The sequence below is a fragment of the Sapajus apella genome, unplaced genomic scaffold, assembly GCF_009761245.1.
Source record: "Sapajus apella isolate SASKATOON/1434 unplaced genomic scaffold, GSC_monkey_1.0 scaffold169, whole genome shotgun sequence".
Lineage (NCBI taxonomy): Eukaryota > Metazoa > Chordata > Mammalia > Primates > Cebidae > Sapajus > Sapajus apella.
The window spans coordinates 1,650,079-1,673,670 of record NW_022437109.1 but is presented as its reverse complement, the minus strand read 5'-3'; the positions used below and the strand labels follow the sequence as shown (position 1 = coordinate 1,673,670).

At 43.7% G+C, this 23,592-nt stretch overlaps 1 protein-coding gene across 4 annotated transcripts in view; it reads left to right on the top strand.

The window, feature by feature from the left end:
- The window catches only part of PRPF3 (pre-mRNA processing factor 3), a 36,009-nt gene extending 12,417 nt beyond the window's left edge, over window positions 1–23,592 (top strand). For 3 of the 4 annotated variants that reach the window (XM_032267465.1, XM_032267462.1, XM_032267463.1), the window contains 10 exons: window positions 1,357–1,663; window positions 3,680–3,846; window positions 5,596–5,675; window positions 11,047–11,190; window positions 11,909–12,008; window positions 12,181–12,294; window positions 14,658–14,776; window positions 14,951–15,034; window positions 18,491–18,552; window positions 23,230–23,592. In XM_032267465.1, the coding sequence (XP_032123356.1) occupies window positions 1,357–1,663; window positions 3,680–3,846; window positions 5,596–5,675; window positions 11,047–11,190; window positions 11,909–12,008; window positions 12,181–12,294; window positions 14,658–14,776; window positions 14,951–15,034; window positions 18,491–18,552; window positions 23,230–23,376 (1,324 nt within the window). In that variant the 3' untranslated portion in view covers window positions 23,377–23,592. Of the gene's footprint in view, window positions 1–1,356; window positions 1,664–3,679; window positions 3,847–5,595; window positions 5,676–11,046; window positions 11,191–11,908; window positions 12,009–12,180; window positions 12,295–14,657; window positions 14,777–14,950; window positions 15,045–18,490; window positions 18,553–23,229 lie in introns of all 4 variants that reach the window. The other variant, XR_004265247.1, reaches the window with a different exon arrangement.

The window sequence follows — 23,592 nt, the reverse complement described above, 5'->3', positions numbered from 1 at the left end:
GTGATCCACCCGCCTCGGCCTCCCAAAGTGCTGGGATTACAGGCTTGAGCCACCGCGCCCGGCCCACTTTGATATTTTTAATCAAGATGTTATTGGCTGCGCAAGGTGGATCACACCTGTACTCCCAGCACTTTGGGAGGCTGAGGCAGGCAGATTGCTTGAGCTCAGGAGTTCAAGACCAACCTAGGCAACATGGCAAAACTCCATCTCTCTAAAAAATGCAAAAATTAGCCAGGTGTGGTAGAGTATGCCTGTAGTTCCAGCTGCTCAGGAGGCTTAGGTGGGAGAATTTCTTGAGTCTGGGAAGTTGAGGTTGCAACGAGCTGTGATTGTGCCACATATTCCAGCCTGGGCAACAGAGTGGGACCATGTCTCAAAAAAAAAAAAAAGAAAAAAGAGAAAAAGATATTACTCACTGATAAGATTGTTCCCTAGAATCTTTTTGTTGTCTATTTATTTATTTTTTGAGAGAGAGTCTCACTGTTTCACCCATGCTGGAGTGCAGTGGCAGATCTTGGCTCACTGCAATCTCCGCCTTCTGGGTTCAAGCGATTCTCCTGCCTTAGCCTCTCAAGTAGCTGGGACTACAGGCGGCCATCTAAATTTTGTATTTTTTGTAGAGATGGGGTTTCATTATGTTGTCCAGGCTGGTCTTGAACTCCTGGGCTCAAGCAATCCACCTGCCTCAGCCTCCCAAAGTGCTGGGTATTACAGTGTGAGCTACCACACCCATCCATCCAAATAATTCTTTTTTTTTTTTTGAGACGGAGTTTCGCTCTTGTTACCCAGGCTGGAGTGCAATGGCGCGATCTCGGCTCACTGCAACCTCCGCCTCCTGGGTTCAGGCAATTCTCCTGCCTCAGCCTCCTGGGTAGCTGGGATTACAGGCACACGCCACCATGCCCAGCTAATTTTTTGTAGTTTTAGTAGAGACGGGGTTTCACCATGTTGACCAGGATGGTCTCGATCTCTTGACCTCGTGATCCACCCGCCTCGGCCTCCCAAAGTACTGGGATTACAGGCTTGAGCCACCGCGCCCGGCCCCCAAATAATTCTTAAAGGGAAGGCACTACAGCCTCAACTGCCTGAGCTCAAGTGATCCTCCTCAATCTCCTGAGTAGCTGGGACCACAGGTGCGTACCACCACACCCAGCTAATTTTAAATTTTTTGTTGAGACGGGGTCTCCTTGTGTTGCCCAGACTGGTCTCTAACTCCTGGGCTGAAGTGATCCTGTTTCCTTGGCCTCCCAAAATGCTGTGGTTCCAGGCTTGAGCCACCATGTCTGGCTTTATTTTGTTTTTTTGTTTGCCTTAATGTTCCATAAAGGATTTATTTCTTTGCGGGCTGTTTTTCAGGAAAGTGGAGTTAAAAGACCAAACTAAACCCACACCACTCATCCTAGATGAGCAAGGGCGCACTGTAGATGCAACAGGCAAGGAGATTGAGCTGACACACCGCATGCCTACTCTGAAGGCCAATATTCGTGCTGTGAAGAGGGAGCAATTCAAGCAACAGCTAAAGGAAAAGCCATCAGAAGACATGGAGTCCAATACCTTTTTTGACCCCCGAGTCTCCATTGCCCCTTCCCAGCGCCAGAGACGCACTTTTAAATTCCATGACAAGGGCAAATTTGAGAAGATTGCTCAGCGATTACGGACAAAGGTATCTGGCTTAGAGTGTAACCCAGAATTTTGAAAAAGTTAAGAAGCTGACAGGAAAACACTGTTAAAATCTCTGTGTTCTAAGAAATTAGATAAATAGGTCATTTAAAGCAGCAGTCCTCAACCCTTTTGGCTCCAGGGACTGGTTTCATGGAAGACAATTATTCCCCTGGAGTAGGGATGGTTTAAGCGCATACATTTATTGTGTACTTTATTTCTGTTATTATTGTTGTTTTGAAATGGAGTTTCACTCTTGTTGCCCAGGATGGAGTGCAATGGCACGATCTCGGCTCACTGCAACCTCTGTCTCCTGGTTTCAATTGATTCTCCTGCCTCAGCCTCCCAGGTAGCTGGGATTGCAGGCATGCACCACTACGTCTGGCTAATTTTGTAATTTTATTAGAGATGGGGTTTATCCATGTTGATCAGGCCGGTCTTGAACTCCCCACCTCAGGTGATCCACCCACCTTGGCCTCCAAAAAGTGCTGGGATTACAGGTGTGAGCCCCTGTGCCCAGCCTTTTTTTTTTTTTTTTTTTTTTTTTTTTGAGATGGAGTCTCACACTATCATCTGGGCTGAACTGCAGCAGTGCAATCGTGACTCACTGCAACCTCCGCCTTTCAGGTTCAAGCAATTCTCCTGCCTTAGCCTCCCGAGTAGCTGGGACTACAGGTGCATGCCACCATGGCTGGCGAATTTTTTGTATTTTTAATAGAGCCAGGGTTTCACTGTGTTGGCCAGGCTGGTCCCAAACTCCTGACCTTGTGATTCACCTGTCCCGGCCTCTCAAAGTGCTGGGATTACAGGCGTGAGCCACCATGCTGGCCTATTTCTACTATTATTTTATTGTAATATAGGATGAAATAATTATACAACTCACCATAATGTAAATCAGTGGGATCCTTGAGCTTGTTTTCCTGCTGAGACAGTCCCATCTGGGTGTGATGGGAGATAGTGACATATCGGGCATTAGATTCTCATAAGGAATGTACAACATAGGTCCATTGCATGCACAGTTTGCAATAGGGTTCGTACTCCTATGAGAATCTAATGTTGCCGCTGATCTGTTAGGAGGTAGAGCTCAGACCATAATTCAGGTAATAGGGAGTGATTGTAAGTACAGATGAAACTTCATTGGCTTGCCTGCTGCTCACCTGCTGTGCAACCCGTCTCCTAAAAGGCACAGACTGGTGAGTTGGGGACTCCTGATTTAAAGCAATGAACGATTTGAAAACAGCACTTTGGGAAGCTGAGGTGGTTGGATCATGACGTTAGGAGTTGGAGACCGGCCTGGCCATCATGGTAAAACCCTGTCTGTACTAAAAATACAAAAATTAGCCAGACGTGGTGGTGGGTGCCTCTAATCCCAGCTACTCTAGAGGCAGAGGCAGGAGAATCACTTTAAATGAAAAGGCGGAGGTTGCAGTGAGCTGAGATCATACCACTGCCCTCCAGCCTGGGGAAAAGATCGAAACTCCATCTCAAAAAGAAAAATATTGTATTTATGTCTGTAATACATGTTTTTTTAAGCGGATTGTTCTTCCTTATTAGTTTCTACGTAAGTGGAAATATTAAATTGAGTTTGAAAATTCTCCACATACAACTGAGTGGAGGGAAACAATTTGAAACATTCTGAATGACTGAGGAAAGCTTGCCTGGTGTTAAAATGTACTGCAGACAATATACCTAGAGAGTTGAATTCATTGTATGTTGAATCACCTTTGCCTTCTTTTTGTCCTCTCAAAGTGAGGTTTTCATAAAATTCTATTTGTGTATTTACTGCAGGCATATACTGTGGAGTGAAGGGGGAGGGTAAAGGTGAGATCTATGTACATGAACTAATAAATAAAAAAGATAAAATAAAGCAGAACAACTCCTTTCTAAGCTTTCAGAAATTATGAACTTTTTGTATTAGCTGTAGAGTTCAACAAGGAAGTGTTTTAAAATTGGGGATTCTACAAATTCTATTTTCTATGACTCCAGTTTATCTTTTTGTCTTGGTTTATTTTGTTTTTAGGCTCAACTGGAGAAGCTACAGGCAGAGATTTCACAAGCAGCTCGAAAAACAGGCATCCATACTTCGACTAGGCTTGCCCTCATTGCTCCTAAGAAGGAGCTAAAGGAAGGCGATATCCCTGAAATTGAGTGGTGGGACTCTTACATAATCCCCAATGGCTTTGATCTGTGAGTTTGTTTTAGTACGTTTTTTAAGAAATAGTTTTCCAGGCCAGGCTCGGTGGCTTATGCCTGTAATCTTACCACTTTGGGAGGCCCGGGTGGGTGGATCATGTGGTCAGGAGTTTGAGACCAGCCTGGCCAACATACCGAAACCCCTTCTCTACTAAAAATGCAAAAATTAGCTGGGTGTGGTGTAGGCACACCTGTGGTCCTGCCTACCCTGGAGGCTGAGGTGGGAGAATCACTTGAACCTGGGAGTCAGAGATTGCAATGAGCCATGCCGTTGCACTCCAGCCTGGGTGACAGAGTAAGACTTCATCTCAAAAAAAAAAAAAAAAAAAAAAAAACCCAGTTTTTAATCAGCTAACTCAGCTGATTAAGATTCAAGTTAATACCTTTTAGTAAAGCTATGGTTTTAGTGGGAAGGATGGTATTCATGCATTAATTAAAAATTTAAAATCCAAGAGAAATAAGTAACTGTACGTAAGCTCCTGTATTTGTTTTGTTTGCTTGTTTTTGAGAGGGAGTCTTACTCTGTCACCCAGGCTGGAATGCAGTGGCACGATCTTGGCTCACTGCAACCTCTGCCTCCTGGGTTCAAGAGATTCTCCCACATCAGCCTCCTTAGTATAAGCTGAAACTACAGACACATACCACCATCCCAAGCCAATTTTTTTTTTTTTTTTTTTTTTTTTTGGTGGGGGGGGACGGAGTTTCGCTCTTGTTACCCAGGCTGGAGTGCAATGGCGCAATCTCGGCTCACCGCAACCTCCGCCTCCTGGGTTCAGGCAATTTTCCTGCCTCAGCCTCCCGAGTAGCTGAGATTACAGGCACGCATCACCATGCCCAGCTAATTTTTTGTATTTTTAGTAGAGACGGGGTTTCACCGTGTTGACCAGGATGGTCTCGATCTCTTGACCTCGTGATCCACCCGCCTCGGCCTCCCAAAGTGCTGGGATTACAGGCTTGAGCCACCGCGCCCGGCCTCCCAAGCCAATTTTTATATTTTTAGTAGACAACAGCGTTTCACTATTTGGCCAGGCTGGTTTTGAATTCCTGACCTCAGGTGATCCGCCTGCCTCAGTCTCTCAAAGTGCTGGGATTATAGGCATAAGCCACTGTGCCCAGCCCTGCTCCATCATTCTGATACATGACTTTAGTAGACTTTATCTTAGGCTTTCCTTGCCCATTCTTTGTCAGCCACTTTTTCAGGGACCTATTGTCACTAATGAGAGAACATAGCATCTACCAGCTGTGGTGTGGTAGAAAAAAGGTTGGGAATGACTTCTGTGGAGAGTGTGTTCAACCGTAAAGGGACTCAGTTTTCTCGAAGATTATGTATAATTACAGCTAGTGCTCGACTTACGACCACGATCGGGACCGGCAGACCGGTCGTAACACGATTTGGTAGTAAGTTGAGTAGGCTATACGTACAGTTGAAATGGTGCACGCGGAGATGGTAGTGCTGCTGGAAGCTGGTCCGCACTGTCGTATGCCCAGCTGGGCAACGTTTGCGCTGCCAGACGTGGAGCAGTCGTGGCTAGCGATTGTGGTCATAAAGTCGAATGGTCGTAAGTTGCATAGGTCGTAAGTCGATCAATGACTGTATATATTTTAGGTATGTAAATGCTGTTTTAGGTATATCAAGCACTAGAACCCATTATGGAGAATAGGTTTTTTCAGTGTTTCTAAGCCTCCTCTCTTAGAATCATCTCTACCCACATATTGTGTTTTCTTTTATTCCTGCAATTTTAGTACAGAGGAAAATCCCAAGAGAGAAGATTATTTTGGAATCACAAATCTTGTTGAACATCCAGCCCAGCTCAATCCTCCAGGTAATGTGTAGATTACTGAATCAAGTCTCTAGAGCAGCATTATCCACTGGAAGTTTATATAGTGATGAACATGTTCTGTGTCTGTGCTGTTCAGTACAGTAGCCAGTATTCATATGTAATTCTTTTTTTTTAATTCAGTTTTTTTCCTGACAGTTAATAATTTGTGGTTTGACCAGTGAACATAAATTTTAAGTGCATATTCTTGTGATTCCTGTGCTTAGAATTTCATGAGACAGCTGAGTGTGGTGGCTCATGCCTCTAATCCGAACACTTTGGAAGGCTGAGACAGGAGGATCACTTGAGGCCAAGAGTTCAAGACCAGCCTGGGCAACATAGTAAGACCCATCTCAAGGAAAAAAAAATTGGGCTGGGTATGGTGGCTCACGCCTGTAATCACTGCACTTTGGGAGGCTAAGGTGGGCAGATTGCTTGAGCTTAGGAGTTTGAGACCTGGGCAACATGGAAAAACTGAGTCTTGACAAAAAGTACAAAAATCAGCTGGGCATGGTGGTATGTATCTGTAGTCCCAGCTACCTGGCTGAGGTGTGGAGGATGGCTTGAGCCTGGGAGGTGGAGGCTGCAGTAAGCTGAGATGGCGCCACAGCACTTCAGCCTGATAATAGTGCCAGACCTTGTCTCAAAAAGAAAAAAACCCCAGTGATTTCATGAAGCTTTACATTTACAGTTCCCTGGTTGTTCTGAGGAGACAGCCCTCAGCTTGCCCCTTTTATAGAACCATGTTGTCCTAGCATCCACAGCTAAATGCAAATGCAAGAGCTAAACTATTGGAGTGGTGTGTTATTAGATGCAATATGCTCCCCTACCCACTATGAGGGTTCCTAACACCAAAGGGCTTTTTGTTAGTTTCCCAAAGTTGAAACTGGGAAACAAAGTTGCTTCTCTCTCTCTCTCTCTTTTTTTTTTTGAGGTGGAGTTTTGCTCTTGTTGTCCAGGCTGGAGTGCAATGATGTGATCTCTGTTTACTGCAACCTCCACCTCCCGGGTTCAAGCAATTCTGGCTCAGCCTCCCGAGTAGCTGGGATTACAGGCATGCACCACCACACCTCGCTAATTTTGTATTTTTAGTAGAGACAGGGTTTCTCCATGTTGGTCAGGCTGGTCTCAAACTCCCAACCTCAGGTGATCTGCCTGCTTCAGCCTCCCAAAGTGCTGAGATTGCAGGCGTGAGTGATCGCACCTGGCCCAAAGTTGTTTCTCTTAAGAATAAAATAAAAACAAATAAATAAAATAAAAATAGTGGAGAAAAAAAAAAAGAGTTAAAATGCCTCAGAAGGCTGGGCACAGTGGCTCATGCCTATAATCCCAGCACTTTGGGAGGCTGAGTCGGGCAGAGCCCATGAGGCCAGGAATTTGCAACTTGCCTGGGCAACATGGCGAAACCCCGTCTCTACTAAAAATACAAAAATTAGCCAAGTGTGGTGTCACATGCCTGTAGTTCCAGCTACTCGGGAGGCTGCGGCACGTGAATCACTTTAACCCAGGAGGTGGATGTTGCAGTGAGCTGAGATCGTGCCACTGCACTCCAGCCTGGATGACCGAGTGAGACCTAGTCTCAAAAAAAAAAAAAAAAAAAAAGCTACAGGAAGACAGAATTGAGTAGAAATGGGTGTGTTTTGAAAAAGCATTGAAAAAAATTTAACAAACTGGTGAAGAAATACAGAGAAAAACAGTTTGTGTTTACTGTAGGGGCCAAGGGAAAAACTTTCACTTTTCCCTATGAAGTTTCAGTGAAAAATTAATTCACAAAAGGCACATAAGGCACATTAGTTGCAGAAAAGGCATACAAATGTATTAATGTTTACATAGGGGAAAATCACAGAGTGATCACCCCCATATGTGAGTGTTGAGTTACACAATACAACTGAAGAATTGAATTTTTTTATTTTTTTATTTTTTATTTTTTTTTGAGATGGAATGTTGTTCTGTCACCCAGGCTGGAGTGCAGTGGTGTGATCTTGGCTCACCGCAACCTCTGCCTCCTGAGTAGCTGGGATTATAGGCATGCACGACTACGCCCAGCTCATTTTTGTATTTTTAGTAGAGATGGGCTTCCCCCATACTGGCCAGGCTGGTGTTGAACTCCTGGCCTCAAGTTATCCGCCTGCCTTAGCCTCCCAAAGTGCTGGAATTAAAGGCGTGAGCCACTGTATCTAGCCTGAATTTTTTTTTTTTTTTTTTTTTTTTTTTGAGACGGAGTTTTCGCTCTTGTTACCCAGGCTGGAGTGCAATGGCGCGATCTCGGCTCACCGCAACCTCCGTCTCCTGGGTTCAGGCAATTCTCCTGCCTCAGCCTCCTGGGTAGCTGGGATTACAGGCACGCGCCACCATGCCCAGCCAATTTTTTTTGTATTTTTAGTAGAGACGGGGTTTCACCATATTGACCAGGATGGTCTCGATCTTTTGACCTCGTGATCCACCCGCCTCGGCCTCCCAAAGTGCTGGGATTACAGGCTTGAGCCACCGCGCCCGGCCTAGCCTGAATTTTTAATTTTATTCTTTTTTTTTTTTTTTTGAGACAGGGTCTCATTCTTGTAGCCCAGGCTGAAATGCAGTGACTCACAGCAGCCTTAACCTCCCAGGCCCAGGCGATCCAACTCAGCCTCCTGGATTGCTGGGAATATAAGCACATGCCATCATGCCCAGCTAATTTTTTCTGTTTTTTGTAGAGAGACAAATTTTGCCATTTTTCCTAGACTGGTCTTGAATTCCTGGGCTTAAGCAATCCTTCCACCTCAGCTTCCCAAAGTGCTGGCATTACAGCATGAGCCACTACACCAGCCCTTATTCAGTTTTAATCTATTTAAATTTAAATAGCTCATGTGCCTAATGATTACTATATTGAAAAGTGCAGCTCTAGAGCATTGAGATCTCATCTATAGATTACCTCGCTGATGTATAGTACAAATTGGACTTCTGCCATAGTGCTAATACCAGCTCTAGTCTTGTACACCATACTATACTCCTGCCTGTCTATTTTCTTTGTCTTTGGCATTTCTTTTTTTTACTCTTTTTTTAGTTTATTTCTTCTTTTTTTTTTTAAATTTTTTTTTTTCTGTAGACCTTCTCTGTGGACAGTTTTCCTTTTTTCTTTTTGTAGCAAAGTTTTTTGGCTTAGTCAAAAAAGGTAGGTTTTAGTTGTGGCTGTGTTTTTAACTAGCTGAATGCCTGGCCATGGATATGTCACTTTGAATACTGGGAATTTCTTCATTTGTAGAGATAATAACTGAAATGCATTCTTCAAGGCTTAGGCAAATTATAGGCGATTTTAACACTTGGGATAAACTAGGAGAAAATATCCTAATTGATAAATTTGCTTGACAGTATCTTTCAATAAGTTTAAAAAGTAGTTTGAGATCTTAATATAAATTATGGCCACGCCCATTGGTAAATCCTTCTGTATACAAAAAATGAGCTGGCATGGTGGCATGCATGTGTAGTCCTAGCCACTTGGGAGGCTGATGGGGGGGGTGGATTGCTTGAGCCCAGGAGGTAGAGATTGTATTAAGGTGTGAACACGCCTCTACACTACAGTTTGGGTGACAGAGAGAGACCCTGTCTCAAAAACAAACCAAAGACAATACAATTTGTAATAGTCACTGAAATTTACTTAACTAGATTCTACTTAGCTGTTACCAGTGTGAATCATTAGAATAAGAATGTGGGGTTTTTGTTTTTTGTTTTACTTATTTTTAAATATTTTATTTTTTTATTTTTTATTTTTTATTTTATTTATTATTTTATTTATTTATTTATTTTTTTTTTGAGACGGAGTTTCACTCTTGTTACCCAGGCTGGAGTGCAATGGCGCGATCTCGGCTCACCGCAACTTCCGCCTCCCGGGTTCAGGCAATTCTCCTGCCCCAGCCTCCTGAGTCGCTGGGATTACAGGCCCGCGCCACCATGCCCAGCTAATTTTTTTTTGAATTTTTAGTAGAGACGGGGTTTCACCGTGTTGACCAGGATGGTCTTGATCTCTTGACCTCGTGATCCACCCGCCTCGGCCTCCCACAGTGCTGGGATTACAGGCTTGAGCCACCGCGCCCGGCCTTTTTATTTTTATTTTTTTATGATGGAGTCTTGCTCTGTCGCCCAGGCTGGAATGCAGTGGTGCAATCTTGGCTCACTGCAACCTCCCATCCCCCAGGTTCCAGCAATTCTTCTGCCTCCATCTCCTGAGTAGCTGGGACTACAAGCTTGAGTCATCATACCTAGCTAATTTTTGTATTTTTAGTAGAAATGGGGTTTCATCATATTGGCTAGGCTGGTCTCAAACTCCTGACCTCTTGATCCACCTGCCTAGGCCTCCCAGAGTGCTGGGATTACAGGCATGAGCCACTGAGGCCAGCCTAATTTTTTTTTTGAAACGGAGTTTCTCTCTTGTCATCCAGGCTGGAGTATAATGGTGCAATCTGGGCTCACTGCAACCTCCACCCCCTGGGTTTAAGCAATTCTCCTGCCTCAGCCTACCAAGTAGCTGGGATTATAGGTGCCTGCTACCACACCCAGCTAATTTTTGTATTTTTAGTAGAGACAGGATTTTGCTTTGTTGGGCATGCTGGTCTTAAACTCCTGACCTCAAGTGATCCACCCACCTTGGCCTCCCAAAGTGTTAGGATTACAGGCATGAACCACCGCACCTGGCCCTAATTTTGTTTTCTATATTTGCCAGGTATCATTTGATGAAGGGATTTAACAGCTTAAAGGAAAACAACTAAGAACACTACTTAATAAAGATAAGAATTTTTTTAAGAACATTGCCATAGTGCCTTGGCCTGAACTGATTTTAATCTTACTGATCTCTTATTAATTAATGAGTTTTCTTCATTCTTTATTTAAAGTTTCAATTTTTTTTTTTTTTTTTTTTTTTTTTTTTTTTTTTTTAACATAAAATGTTTATAGTAGAGTCGGATCTCACTTTGTTGTCCAGGCTGGTCTTGAACTCTTGGGCTCAAGTGATCCTCCCACCTTGGCCTACCAAAGTGCTAGAATTACGGGCATAAGCCACTGTGCCCAGCCTAAAGTTTCTTTTAATGATATTGATATTTACCTTGGTCTCTTTAATATTCTTATTGCTGGCTGGATTCAGTGGCTCATGCCTGGCCAACATGGTGAAACCCCGTCTCTACTAAAATACAAACATTAGCAAGGCATGGTGGCATGTACTTGTAATCCTACAGGAGGCTGAGGCAGGAGAATCGCTTGAATCGGGGAGGCAAAGGCTGCAGTGAGCTGAGATCATGCCATTGCACTCCATCCTGGGCGACAGAGTGAAACTCCTTCTCAAAAAGAAAGAAAATATGTGTATATATATTCTTATTGCTTTGGTATACTAATTTTTTCTGCCTGACAGTTGACAATGATACACCAGTTACTCTGGGAGTATATCTTACCAAGAAGGAACAGAAAAAACTTCGGAGACAAACAAGGAGGGAAGCACAGAAAGAGCTACAAGAAAAAGTCAGGCTGGGCCTGATGCCTCCTCCAGAACCCAAAGGTACATTTCTTAGTGGCCTCTGCTGCCAAAAAGGATGGCAAGTTTATGTCTTTAATTCTGGAGGAACTTTAACATCTCTATATTTGGGTGATTTCTGTTTCTAAGAATCATTCTTGGAGTCTTTTTTTCTCCAAGTTTTCTACCATCTTTTCATATTAAGATAGGTCAACACATTCATTATAGAGGCCATTTAAGGCTTATTTTTAAGTATACTGATTATACAACATTCTGGTTTTCCTGGAAGAATACAGGTCTTAAAATTCATTAAGATAGTAGTTGCAATATTTGTGTAGAATTTTTATGTACATAATTCTTAATGTTTTAATTTTTACAATGAAAGTATAGGATAAAAATCTTGCTCCTGTAGTTACGTTCTCATTCAGCAATATTTTGAGTGAGCAACTGTTATGTATAAGCTCTTTTACTGGGTGCTGTGATTAGTGTGAAAAATATGAAAGAAATTAAGTTCTACATTTATGAAGTTCCTTCATAAATTTTCGGATAATATAAATGCATGCGGATTCTTGAACTTAATTGTGTGAACTGCAAATGCTGAAGTGATTGGGTGGGATTTTCAAGGTAGAAGGTATTGGAGGAAGTGAGTTTAGAGCAGAGATTTGAAATGGGTAAATCATATGAATTGGTATGGAAGAGATAACAAGTTACCCAGCTGCAGAAGTGACTTCAAAGATTGATCGTTGTTCTCTCTTCACTGCAGTGAGAATTTCTAATTTGATGCGAGTATTAGGAACAGAAGCTGTTCAAGACCCCACGAAGGTAGAAGCCCATGTCAGAGCTCAGATGGCAAAAAGGCAGAAGTAAGTGCCATGGGATTGGGTGGAAACCCCGGGCAAGTACCTTTCCCAAACTCTTCTGGGGGATCCACATTTGGAGGGAGGGGAGAGTCCTCCGTTGCTCTCTCTTTCCCTCAGCCCTGCCTCTGATCTTCAATGCCTTTCTCACTTGTGGATGTCCTTCCTGTCACGACAGAGCGCATGAAGAGGCTAACGCTGCCCGAAAACTCACAGCAGAACAGAGAAAGGTCAAGAAAATTAAAAAGCTTAAAGAAGACATTTCACAGGGGGTACACATATCTGTATATAGGTAGGTGTCCATACTGGGCCAATCTTCCCCTTAGAATTACTAAAACATTTTCCAAGGGCATGAGGCAGAATCACTGTGGCCTAAAAGCATACCTAATACCAGTTCCTACTCTCTTTTAATGACCCTAGTCTGGATCAAGAGCTAGTAAATCTTTTATAAAAGTGAGGGTTAGTGACTTATGTTTATGGTTATCCAATTCTTCCGTCTCAAGTCTTTTTTTTTACCAGGATGTTAGCTCTGAAAAGTGAACAAATCAATATACTTGTTTAGGCCAAGATGTGAACTAAAGATTGTATGTCCTTTGAGAACTATAATCATCCTATTTCCTTTTTTTTTTTCCATCTTTTTTTTAAACTACTCTGAGTTTGCTTCCAGCATCCATGGAAGCATTACAAATTTCTTTCCTCAATAGTCACATCCTTACCCTGATGTATTGCTGTAATGGTTTCATCCTCACTCTAAAATTCATTTTATATGCTGTAAATATTTTTCTACCTTTGTGTTGATTTAATGTTGTTATTCTTTTAGGTTGAGTACACATGTATCTTCTTTTTTTTGTTTGTTTGTTTTTTGAGACAGTCTTACTCTGTCGCCAGGCTGGAGTGCAGTGGTGCAATCTTGGCTCACTGCAACCTCCACCTCTCCTGCCTTAGCCTCCTGAGTAGCTGGAACTACAGAAGGGTGCCACCATGCCTGGCTAATTTTTGTGTTTTTAGTAGAGTTGGGGTTTCACCTTGTTGGCTAGAATGGTCTTGATTTCTCGACCTTGAGATCCGCCCACCTCAGCCTTCCAAAGTGCTGGGATTACAGGCATGAGCCACCATGGCTGGCCGTGTATCTTCTATTTTTAAAATGTGCTTACTTCTATTAACTAGTTCTTTTTTAAAAAAACAAAACAAAACAGGGTTTCACCATATTGGTCAGGCTGGTCTTGAACTCCCAACCTCAGGTGGTCTGCCTGCCTTGGCTTCCAAAGTGCTTGGATTACAGGCATGAGCCACCACGCCTGGCCTTAACTACTTCTTTATTATAAAAGTGGTACGTTATTACAAAAGTAGTGAATGCTTATTAAGATTTTTAAAAAATTGCTGGGCACTGTGGCTCACGCCTGTAATCCCAGCACTTTGGGAGGCCGAGGTGGGTGGATCACAAGGTCAGGAGATCGAGACCATCCTGGCCAACATGGTGAAACCCCATCTCTATTAAAATCCAAAAATTAGCTGGGCATGGTGGCGTACACCTGTAATCCCAGGTACTTGGGAGGCTGAGGCAGGAGAATTGCTTGAACCTGGGAGGCAGAGATTGCAGTGAGCTGAGATTGAGCCATTGCACTCCTGCCTGGTGACAGTGCAAAACGTTGTCTCAAAAAAAAAAAAAAAAAACAGTCAGGTGTGGTGGCATGCGCCTGTAGTCCCAGCTACTCAGGAGGCTGAGGCAGGAGAATCGCTTGAACCAAGAAGGTGGAGGTTGCAGTGAGCCAAGATTGTGCCACTGTACTCCAGCCTGGGCGACAGAGTGAGACTTTGTCTCAAAAAAAAAAAAAAAAAGATTAGAAAAAATTATCTGACAATACACTTACTCAAAATGTCTTCTTTCTATTCTCTGATCCCTTAGAACCACTGTCTTTAGGTAATTGCTATTAACAGTTTTTTACATATCCTTCTAGAAAATTTTCATGCCTGTATAGTGGTCGCATTTATTTATTTATTTATTTATTTATATTTTTTGAGACAGAGTCTTGCTTTGTTGCCCAGAATGGAGTGTAGTAGCACAGTCTTGGCTCACTGTAACCTCTGCCTCCTGGGTTCAAGCAATTCTCCTGCCTCAGCCTCCCGAATAGCTAGAATTATAGGTGTGTGCCCCCACGCTCGGCTAATTTTTTGTATTTTTAGTAGAGATGGTGTTTCCCCATATTGGCCAGGCTGGTCTTGAACTCCTGACCTTGAGATCTGCCCACCTCAGCCTCTGAAAGTGCTGGGATTACAGGCATGAGCCACTGCGCCCAACCGAGTGATCCTATAAGGACCTAGAGGACAAAAAAATTTGTAGATCTTTATATTGTTAAGAATAATGAGATTGTAAATATTTTTGGATGATAGTAAATACCTCTCCCTGATCCTTAGAGTAAATTTTGGTTACCTGCTGTTGTATGTATAAAGTCCTAGACTTTGAAGAAATACAAGATTGTGGAAATGTTTCTAGACTCATCAACTCTACCTTTTAAGCATTCATCTATTTGTTTACTCCAGAGGCCTTTGTTTATAGAGAGGAAACCATTTTGGATTCATCTGTTTACTTGCCACTCCATTCAGGCAGCTGCTGATACTAAAATGGAAGACATAACTAAACTTTCCCTTCTCCAGAGTGCGAAATTTGAGCAACCCAGCCAAGAAGTTCAAGATTGAGGCCAATGCTGGGCAACTGTACCTGACAGGGGTGGTGGTACTGCACAAGGATGTCAACGTGGTAGTAGTGGAAGGGGGTGAGTCTGAAAAACTTGAGGGATACTATCCCCCAGACAACCCTAGGCTTAAAATGTGTTGCTTGGGATTAATTCAACTACCACATTAATGTCTGAGCATTAGATGAGCTCAGAGGTTCTTTCTGCCCCATCATCTTCCACAGTTCTGGCGAAATTCTTCTTCTCTGTTTCCAGGCCCCAAGGCCCAGAAGAAATTTAAGCGTCTTATGCTGCATCGGATAAAGTGGGATGAACAGACATCTAACACGAAGGGAGATGGTGAATGGGGGTTAGAGGGGATTAAGTGGGAGAGCTGTGGGAGGTGGGGATGGTGCATCTGTCCGTTCATCTTATTCCTTCCCTATGACACTCTTGCTAACACTAGACTTGTGTTCAGGAAATTTAGAAAGACCCATTTAAACTTTGAGCCTCCTAGACATTCATACAGTGTTTACTACATGATTATATGCATGAGTGATAAAGTTATTTTTTTGCCTATCACTTAAGGCTTTTCTACCAGCTGGTTTCTGTGTCTGTCCTGAATCTGAGTACTGGTTACGTGAATTTATTCAGTATTTGAAAATTCAGCAAGCAGCTAGGCATGGTGGCTCATGCCTGTAATCCTAGCACTTTGGGAGGCTGAGGTAGGCAGATTGCTTGAGACCAGGAGTTTGAGACCATCCTGGGCATGGTGAAACCTCATCTCTACAAAAAGTACAAAAATTTGTAGAGTGTGGAGGCACACAGCTGTATTCCCAGCTACTCAGGAAGCTGAGGGGGGAGGATCACTTGAGCTTGGGGAGGTCAAGGCTGCAGTAAGCTGTGATCGTGCCACTGCAATCCAGCCGGGGTGACAGAATGAGACCGTCTCAAAGAAAAAGCAAATTAAGTAAGCTATACATTCATGTGTACAGTGTCTGTATTATATTATTCTTTGAGATCGGAAGAGCGTAGTGGAGAAACGCTCACTGTGTTGCCCAGGCTGGAGTACAGTGGTACAATCTTGGCTCACCGCAACCTCTGCCTCCCAGGTTTGAGCGATTCTCCTGCCTCAGCCTCTCGAGTAGCTGGGATTATAGGCATGCACGACCACACCCAGCTAATTTTGTATTTTTAGTAAAGATGGGGTTTCTCCATGCTGGCCAGACTGGTCTCAAACTCCTGACCTCAGGTGATCTGCCCACCTCGTCCTCCCAAAGTGCTGGGATTACAAGCGTGAGCCACTGTGCCCAGCCTGATGTTTTTTTATTTTTTAAGGACAGAAGGCAAAAAAAAAAAAAAAAAAAAGGAAAAAAGAGACTTTCGGATCAAAAAAGCTTTGCTTTGATCAAAAAACTACTTTTTCTTTTGCCTATTATCTTACACACACACACACACACACGCACACACACACACACACACACACACACGGAGATGCTCCTCAACTTATGATGGGGTTAGTTTCAATAAACCTATGGCTTTGAACAAAAAACTACTTTTTCTTTGCCTGTTATCTTACACACACACACAAACACACACACACGCACGCACACACACACACACACACACACACAGAAATGCTCCTTATGATAGGGTTAATTCTAATAAACCTGTGATAAGTTGAATATATTGTTAAGTCAAAAATGCATTTAAGGCCAGGCGCAATGGCTCATGCCTGTAATCCTAGCACTTTGGGAGGCTGAGGTGAGCAGATCACTTGAGGTCAGGAGTTTGTGACCAGCCTGGCCAGCATGGTGAAATCCTGTCTCTGGTAAAAACACAAAAATTCACCAGGCACGATGGTGGGCCCCTGTACTCCCAGCTACTCGGGAGGCTGAGGCAGGAGGATTGCTGTGGTTGCAGTGAGGCAAGACCACGTCATTGCACTCTAGCCTAGGTGACAGAGTGAGACTCCATCTCAAAACCAAAAAAGTAAATAAATAAAATCTGCAGAGTTCACCTTAAGAGAACTGAGAATAAAAAAGTCTGCAGAGAGCTTTTCTTAACTTTTGTTAACTTTACCTAACTTTAGCGTTCCTGTACTTTTTGTCCTTGATGTATTTAAAGTACATTTTTGTAATATAATTGACTTATATTTTATTTTGTTTTACACATGTGCATAAGATAATTTTTTTTTTTGAGGCATAGTTTTTGCTCTGTTGCCCAGGCTGGAGTGTAATCATGCAATCTTGGCTGACCGCAACCTCTACCTCCCAGGTTCAAGTGATTCTCCCACCTTGGCCTCTCAAGATGCTGGGATTACAGGCACCTGCCACCATGCCTGGCTAATTTTTTTATTTTTTATTTTTACTTTTTTGAGATGGAGTCTCATTCTGTCACCCAGGCTGGAGCACAGTGGCATGATCTCAGCTCACTACAAACTCCATCCCCCATCTTCTACCTCAGTCTCCTGAGTAGCTGGGATTATAGGCGCCTGCCACCATGCCTGGCTAGTTTTTTTTTTTGTTTGTGTGTGTTTGTTTTATATATATATATATATATATATATATATATTTAGGCGGAGTCTTGCTCTGTTACCAGGCTGGAGCGCAGTGGCGCAGTCTCAGCTCACTGTAACCTCCGCCTCCTGGGTTCAAGTGATCCTTCCACCTCAGCCTCCCGAGTAGCTGGGACTACAGGCGCGTGATACCACGCCCAGCTAATTTTTGTATTTTTAGTAGAGACAGGGTTTCACCACGTTGGCCAGTATGGTCTCGATCTCCACCTCGTGATCTGCCTGCCTCAGCCTCCCAAAGTGCTGAGATTACAGGCGTGAGCTATCGCACCCGGCCTAATTTTTATATTTTTAGTAGAGATGAGGTCTTACCATCTTGGCCAGGCTGGTCTTGAACGTCTGACCTCGTGATCCACCCACCCCGGCCTCCCAAAGTGCTGGGATTACAAGCGTGAGCTGCCGTGCCCAGCCTTATTTTTGTATTTTTAGTAGAGATGAAGTTTCACCATGTTGGCCATGCTGATCTTGAACCCTTGACCTCAGGTGATCTACCCACCTTGGCCACCCAAAGTGGTAGACTTACAGGTGTGAGCCACCACGCCCAGCTGATGATTTTGATTTGGTATATCTGCCCTCCTCCTCCATTGGGTGAAAGTTTTTTTTTTTTTTTGAGACGGAGTTTCGCTCTTGTTACCCTGGCTGGAGTGCAATGGTGCGATCTCAGCTCACCGCAACCTCCGCCTCCTGGGTTCAGGCAATTCTCCTGCCTCAGCCTCCAGAGTAGCTGGGATTACAGGCACGCTCCACCATGCCCAGCTAATGTTTTGTATTTTTAGTAGAGACAGGGTTTCACCATGTTGACCAGGATGGTCTCGATCTCTTGACCTCGTGATCCACCCGCCTTGGCCTCCCAAAGTGCTGGGATTACAGGCTTGAGCCACCGCGCCCAGCCTGGGTGAAAGTTTTTTGAGAGTACTATGTGATGTTGACATCTGAGCCTGCTTCCCAAAGTGCTTAGGACAAATTTTTATGTTGACTGCTTGTTTTTTATTTTCTTATTCCCAGTACCTGGTGCAGCTTTTGATTCATAACAGGTGCTCAGTAAATGCTAATTGTATCAATTAATATTCCTGCCCACTTGGAGCTTCAAGTGCAATTTGGGAAAAATGAAGGGCAACAGAAAAGAAAACATTTGGTTCAACACATAAAAAGGGTGACAATATTTTAGAGTTTGGGGAGATTTGAATATTGTTTACAACCTGAATCTCAAGTCTGAGTCTATAACAAGATTTTTCTTCCAGATGATGAGGAATCTGATGAGGAAGCTGTGAAGAAAACCAACAAATGTGTACTAGTCTGGGAGGTTAGTGATCCTTTGTAAAACATTGTGAAATGTTAGCCAACTCTGATTGTTTATACTATTTAACTAGAGCAATGGAATATAAAAACTAAACAGTGAGTAATTCCTTAAATAATTTATGTTTCTCATTGTAATTTATTTACTTAATTTTTTTTTTTTTTTTTTTTTTGATGAGATGGAGTTTTGCTCTCGTTACCCAGGCTGGAGTGCAATGGCACGATCTCGGCTCACCGCAACCTCCGCCTCCTGGGTTCAGGCAATTCCCCTGCCTCAGCCTCCTGAGTAGCTGGGATTACAGGCACGCACCACCATGCCCAGCTAATTTTTTGTATTTTTAGTAGAGACGGGGTTTCACCATGTTGACCAGGATGGTCTCGATCTCTTGACCTCGTGATCCACCCGCCTCGGCCTCCCAAAGTGCTGGGATTACAGGCTTGAGCCACCGCGCCCGGCCCTACTTATTTTTTTTAAAACAGTTTTGCTTTTGTTACCCAGGCTAGAGTGCACCGGTACCGTTTCCGCTCACTGCAGCCTCTGCCTTCTGGTTTCAAGCTATTCTCCTGCCTCGGCCTCCCTAGTAGCTGGGATTATAGGCGCCTGCCACCATGCCTGGCTATTTTTGTATTTTTAGTGTAGACAGGGTTTCACCATGTTGGCCAGTGTGGTTTCAAACTCCTGACCTCTTCCACCCCTCTTGGCCTCCCAAAGTGCTGGGATTACAGGCATGAGCCACCGCACCTGGCCTGGAATCCATTTTTAAATGGTTGTCAGCAAATTCTTCCTGATCATCTTTTTAGTTAAATTGAAGAGTATTTAGTGTATGTTATCTGGGGAAGTGTATGGACAGTGCTACTGGTAGCAGGAATACAAATTCTCTACTGAAAATTATTTATTTCACGATCATGAATATGAGACTTGGAAAGAAGGAAGTACTAGACTCAATATAAAGTTAGGAGGCTGGGCATTGCTTATTAGCTGTGCAATCTGGGCAGGACACTCAATGTCAAATTCTGTTGCCTTATCTATAAAATGTAGACATTATTATTTACTCTTTATATTGTCAATTTTTTTGAGAACCAAATTAGGTAATTATGTAATAGTGCTTCATGAAATGTGACTAAGTCACTCTTCAGGTGGAATTTTTTTTATAGTTATCTAGTTCTTTAACCCCTGAAGGCTTCTTAGAGAATCAGTATTAATGTTTTCATGTGTGCTTTTAGGTATAGTACATGTATGTCTTTTTTTTTTTTTTTTTTTTTTGAGAAAGAGATTTGCTCTTGTTGCCTAGGCTGGAGTGCAATGGCGCAATCTCAGCTCACTGCAACCTCCACCTCTCAGGTTCAAGTGATTCTCCTGCCTCAGCCTCCCAAGTAGCTGGGACTACAGGCACACACCTCCATGCCCTGCTAATTTTTGTATTTTTGGTAGAGATGCGGTTTCACCGTGTTGGCCAAGATGGTCTCGATCTCCTGACCTCTTGATCCTCCTGCCTAGGCCTCCCAAAGTGCTGACATTACAGGCATGAGCCACTGCACCTGGCCGTATATCTTCTATTTTTAAAAACATGATTACAAAAGTAGTAAATATTAAAATAAAAAAATTCTAATTATACAGCAGAGTACTTACTGAAACCCAGCACAGTGGCTCACACCTGTAATCCTAGCAGTTTGGGAGGATGAGGTGGATGGATTGCTTGAGCTCAGGAGTTCAAGACAAGCCTGGGCAACATGGCGAAACCCTGTCACTACAAATAATACAGTAATTAGCCAGGCCTGATGGCATGTGCCTGTAGTCCCAGCTACTTGAGAGGCTGAGGTGGGAGGATTGCTTCAGCTTGGGAATTTGAGGCTGCAGTGAGCTCTGATTGCGCCGCTGCACTCCAGCCTGGGCACCAGAGTGAGACCCTGTCTTTGTTTTTGTTTTTGTTTTTGTTTTGAGATGGAGTGCAGTGGCACGATCTCAGCTTACTTCTACCTCCGCCTTCAGGGTTCAAGCGATTCTCCTGCCTCAGCCTCCCGAGTAGCTGGGACTACAGGTGTGCACCACCATGGTCAGCTGAATTTTGTAGTTTTAGTAGAGACTAGGTTTCACCATGTTGGCCACGCTGGTCTCAAACTCCTGACCTCAGGTGATCCACCTGCCTCAGCCTCCCAAAGTGCTGGGATTACAGGTGTGAGCCACCTTGCCCAGCTAGAGACCCTGTTTTAGCAAAAAAAAGGGAAAAGTCTTGGGCTGGGCCCCGTAGCTCACGCTTGTATTCCCATCACTTTGGGAGGCCGAGGTGGGCAGATCATGAGGTCAGGAGTTCGAGACCAGCCTGGCCAACATGGTGAAACCCCATCTCTACTAAAAATACAAAATTTAGCTGGGCATGGTGGTGGGTGCCTGTAATCCCAGCTACGCGGGAGACTGAGACAGGAGAATCATTTGAATTCGGGAGGCGGAGGTTGCAGTGAGACAAGATTGTGCCTTTCCAATCCAGCCTAGACGACAGTGTGAGACTATGTCTCAAAAAATAAAGAAAAGAAAAAGTCTCTTCCTATTCTCTGATCTCTTCAGACAAATCTTTATAGGTAATTGCTATTAATAGTTTTTCTTCTGAAGGAGCAATCAAAAAATAAAAAAAATTTAAAAAAAGTTTCATGGGGCCGGGCGCGGTGGCTCAAGCCTGTAATCCCAGCACTTTGGGAGGCCGAGGCGGGTGAATCACGAGGTCAAGAGATCGAGACCATCCTGGTCAACATGGTGAAACCCCGTCTCTACTAAAAATACAAAAAATCAGCTGGGCATGGTGGCACGTGCCTGTAATCCCAGCTACTCAGGAGGCTGAGGCAGGAGAATTGCCTGAACCCAGGAGGCGGAGGTTGCGGTGAACCGAGATGGCGCCATTGCACTCCAGCCTGGGTAACATGAGTGAAACTCCGTCTCAAAAAAAAAAAAAAAAAAAAAAAAACGTTTCATGTATCCTTCTGCCTTATCTCAGATTCTTCAATTTATGCATACAAATTAGATGAAAATAACCATAATATTTGTTTCTCTGTGTTATAAGTTCCTGCCTGCATATTTTTTTTATTTTTATTTTTTTTTGAGACGGAGTTTCGCTCCTGTTACCCAGGCTGGAGTGCAATGACACGATCTCGGCTCACCGCAACCTCCGCCTCCTGGGTTCAGGCAATTCTTCTGCCCCAGTCTCCTGAGTCGCTGGGATTACAGGCATGCGCCACCATGCGCAGCTAATTTTTTTGTATTTTTAGTAGAGACGGGGTTTCACTATGTTGACCAGGATGGTCTTGATCTCTTGACCTCGTGATCCACCCGCCTCGGCCTCCCAAAGTGCTGGGATTACAGGCGTGAGCCACCACGCCCGGCCTTGTTTTGTTTTTTAAGAGACAGGGTTTCCCAGGCTGGTGTGCAGTGGCACAGTCATAGCTCACTACAGCCTTGAACTCCTAGGGTCAAGCAGCCCTCTGGCCTTAGCTTCTCAGGTATCTGAGACCTCAGGTCCACACCACTGTGCCTAATTTATTTTATTTTATTTTTTGTAGAAATGGTGTCTCACTATGTTGTCCAGGCTGGTCTTGAACTGTTAGCCTTGAGTGATCCTCCCACCTCAGCCTCCCAAAGGGCTGTGATTATAGGCATGAACTACTTTACCCAGCCCTACCTGCACATATATTAGCCCCTTCATCTCTTAAATTTTCTTCTATTTGTCTCTGAAGAGTATTTACTGAAAAAGTCCTGGCTTCTTAGAGAACCAGTATTAATGTTTGAGAACTTTAGTCTTCAGGAATTCTCTCTCAGGTTTAGAAATAAGCCAAGTAGGGCCAGGCGCGGTGGCTCAAGCCTGTAATCCCAGCACTTTGGGAGGCCGAGGCGGGTGGATCATGAGGTCAAGAGATCGAGACCATCCTGGTCAACATGGTGAAACCCCATCTCTACTAAAACTACAAAAAATTAGCTGGGCATGGTGGCGCGTGCCTGTAGTCCCAGCTACTCAGGAGGCTGAGGCAGGAGAATTGCCTGAACCCAGGAGGCGGAGGTTGCGGTGAGCCGAGATCGCGCCATTGCACTCCAGCCTGGGTAACAAGAGCGAAACTCCGTCTCAAAAAAAAGAAATAAGCCAAGTTCTGCTCCAGCCTCCCTATTGGTGTCTACTCCCTGAAAACCTCTTGAGGGTAGTGCTTTATAACTGCCATTGCTGCTGGTACCTTTGGCAAGAATGCCAGTTCTGCATGGTACTGTTTTTTTCTATTGTAATTCTCTGTTCTTACCTGCTCTTCTTCTGTTCCCCGCCCCCAATTGTTCTTTGTTGCTGGGCCCCAAAGCCTCCTGCTTGTATAAATAGTTTTTTGGGTCTTTTTGAAGGCCTAAATTTAGTCCTTAAGGCCTGGTAGGAGATAAGTTTATCTCACGCCACCCTCTATAGTTATTCCTGTCTTGGTGTTCCACCCAGGCACAAGAGGAAAGAATTCCTCATCCTCACTTCATTCAAAAAACTAAAAGCCTTATGCATATGCATTCATAAAAACTCATGCAAATATCCAAGGAAATGGAGGTCACAATTTTTTTTACCATAAAATCATGTTCAGCTTGCATATTGCTCACAAATGTTATAGTTCTTATAAAAAAATATTATATCTGATTTAAATAAGAAATTGCAGTATTTTGTGTCTTTCCTAGGGTACAGCCAAAGACCGGAGCTTTGGAGAAATGAAGTTTAAACAGTGTCCTACAGAGAACATGGCTCGTGAGCATTTCAAAAAGCATGGGGCTGAACACTACTGGGACCTTGCGCTGAGTGAATCTGTGTTAGAGTCCACTGATTGAGACTACTGCAAGCCCCTGCCTCTCCCCCCTTACCTTTGTCTCTTCAGTCCTCTCACTTATTCTGTTTCCCAACCTACTCCCACTTGTTTGTGTGATCTCAGAACTGTGCCAAGCAGATATTGGGACAAAGGGAGAATATCTTGCTCCCTTCCCCAGTTAGCCTGGTGTTGCCCTTTATTCCCCATATGTGCATATGATTAAAGAGTTATTTTTAAA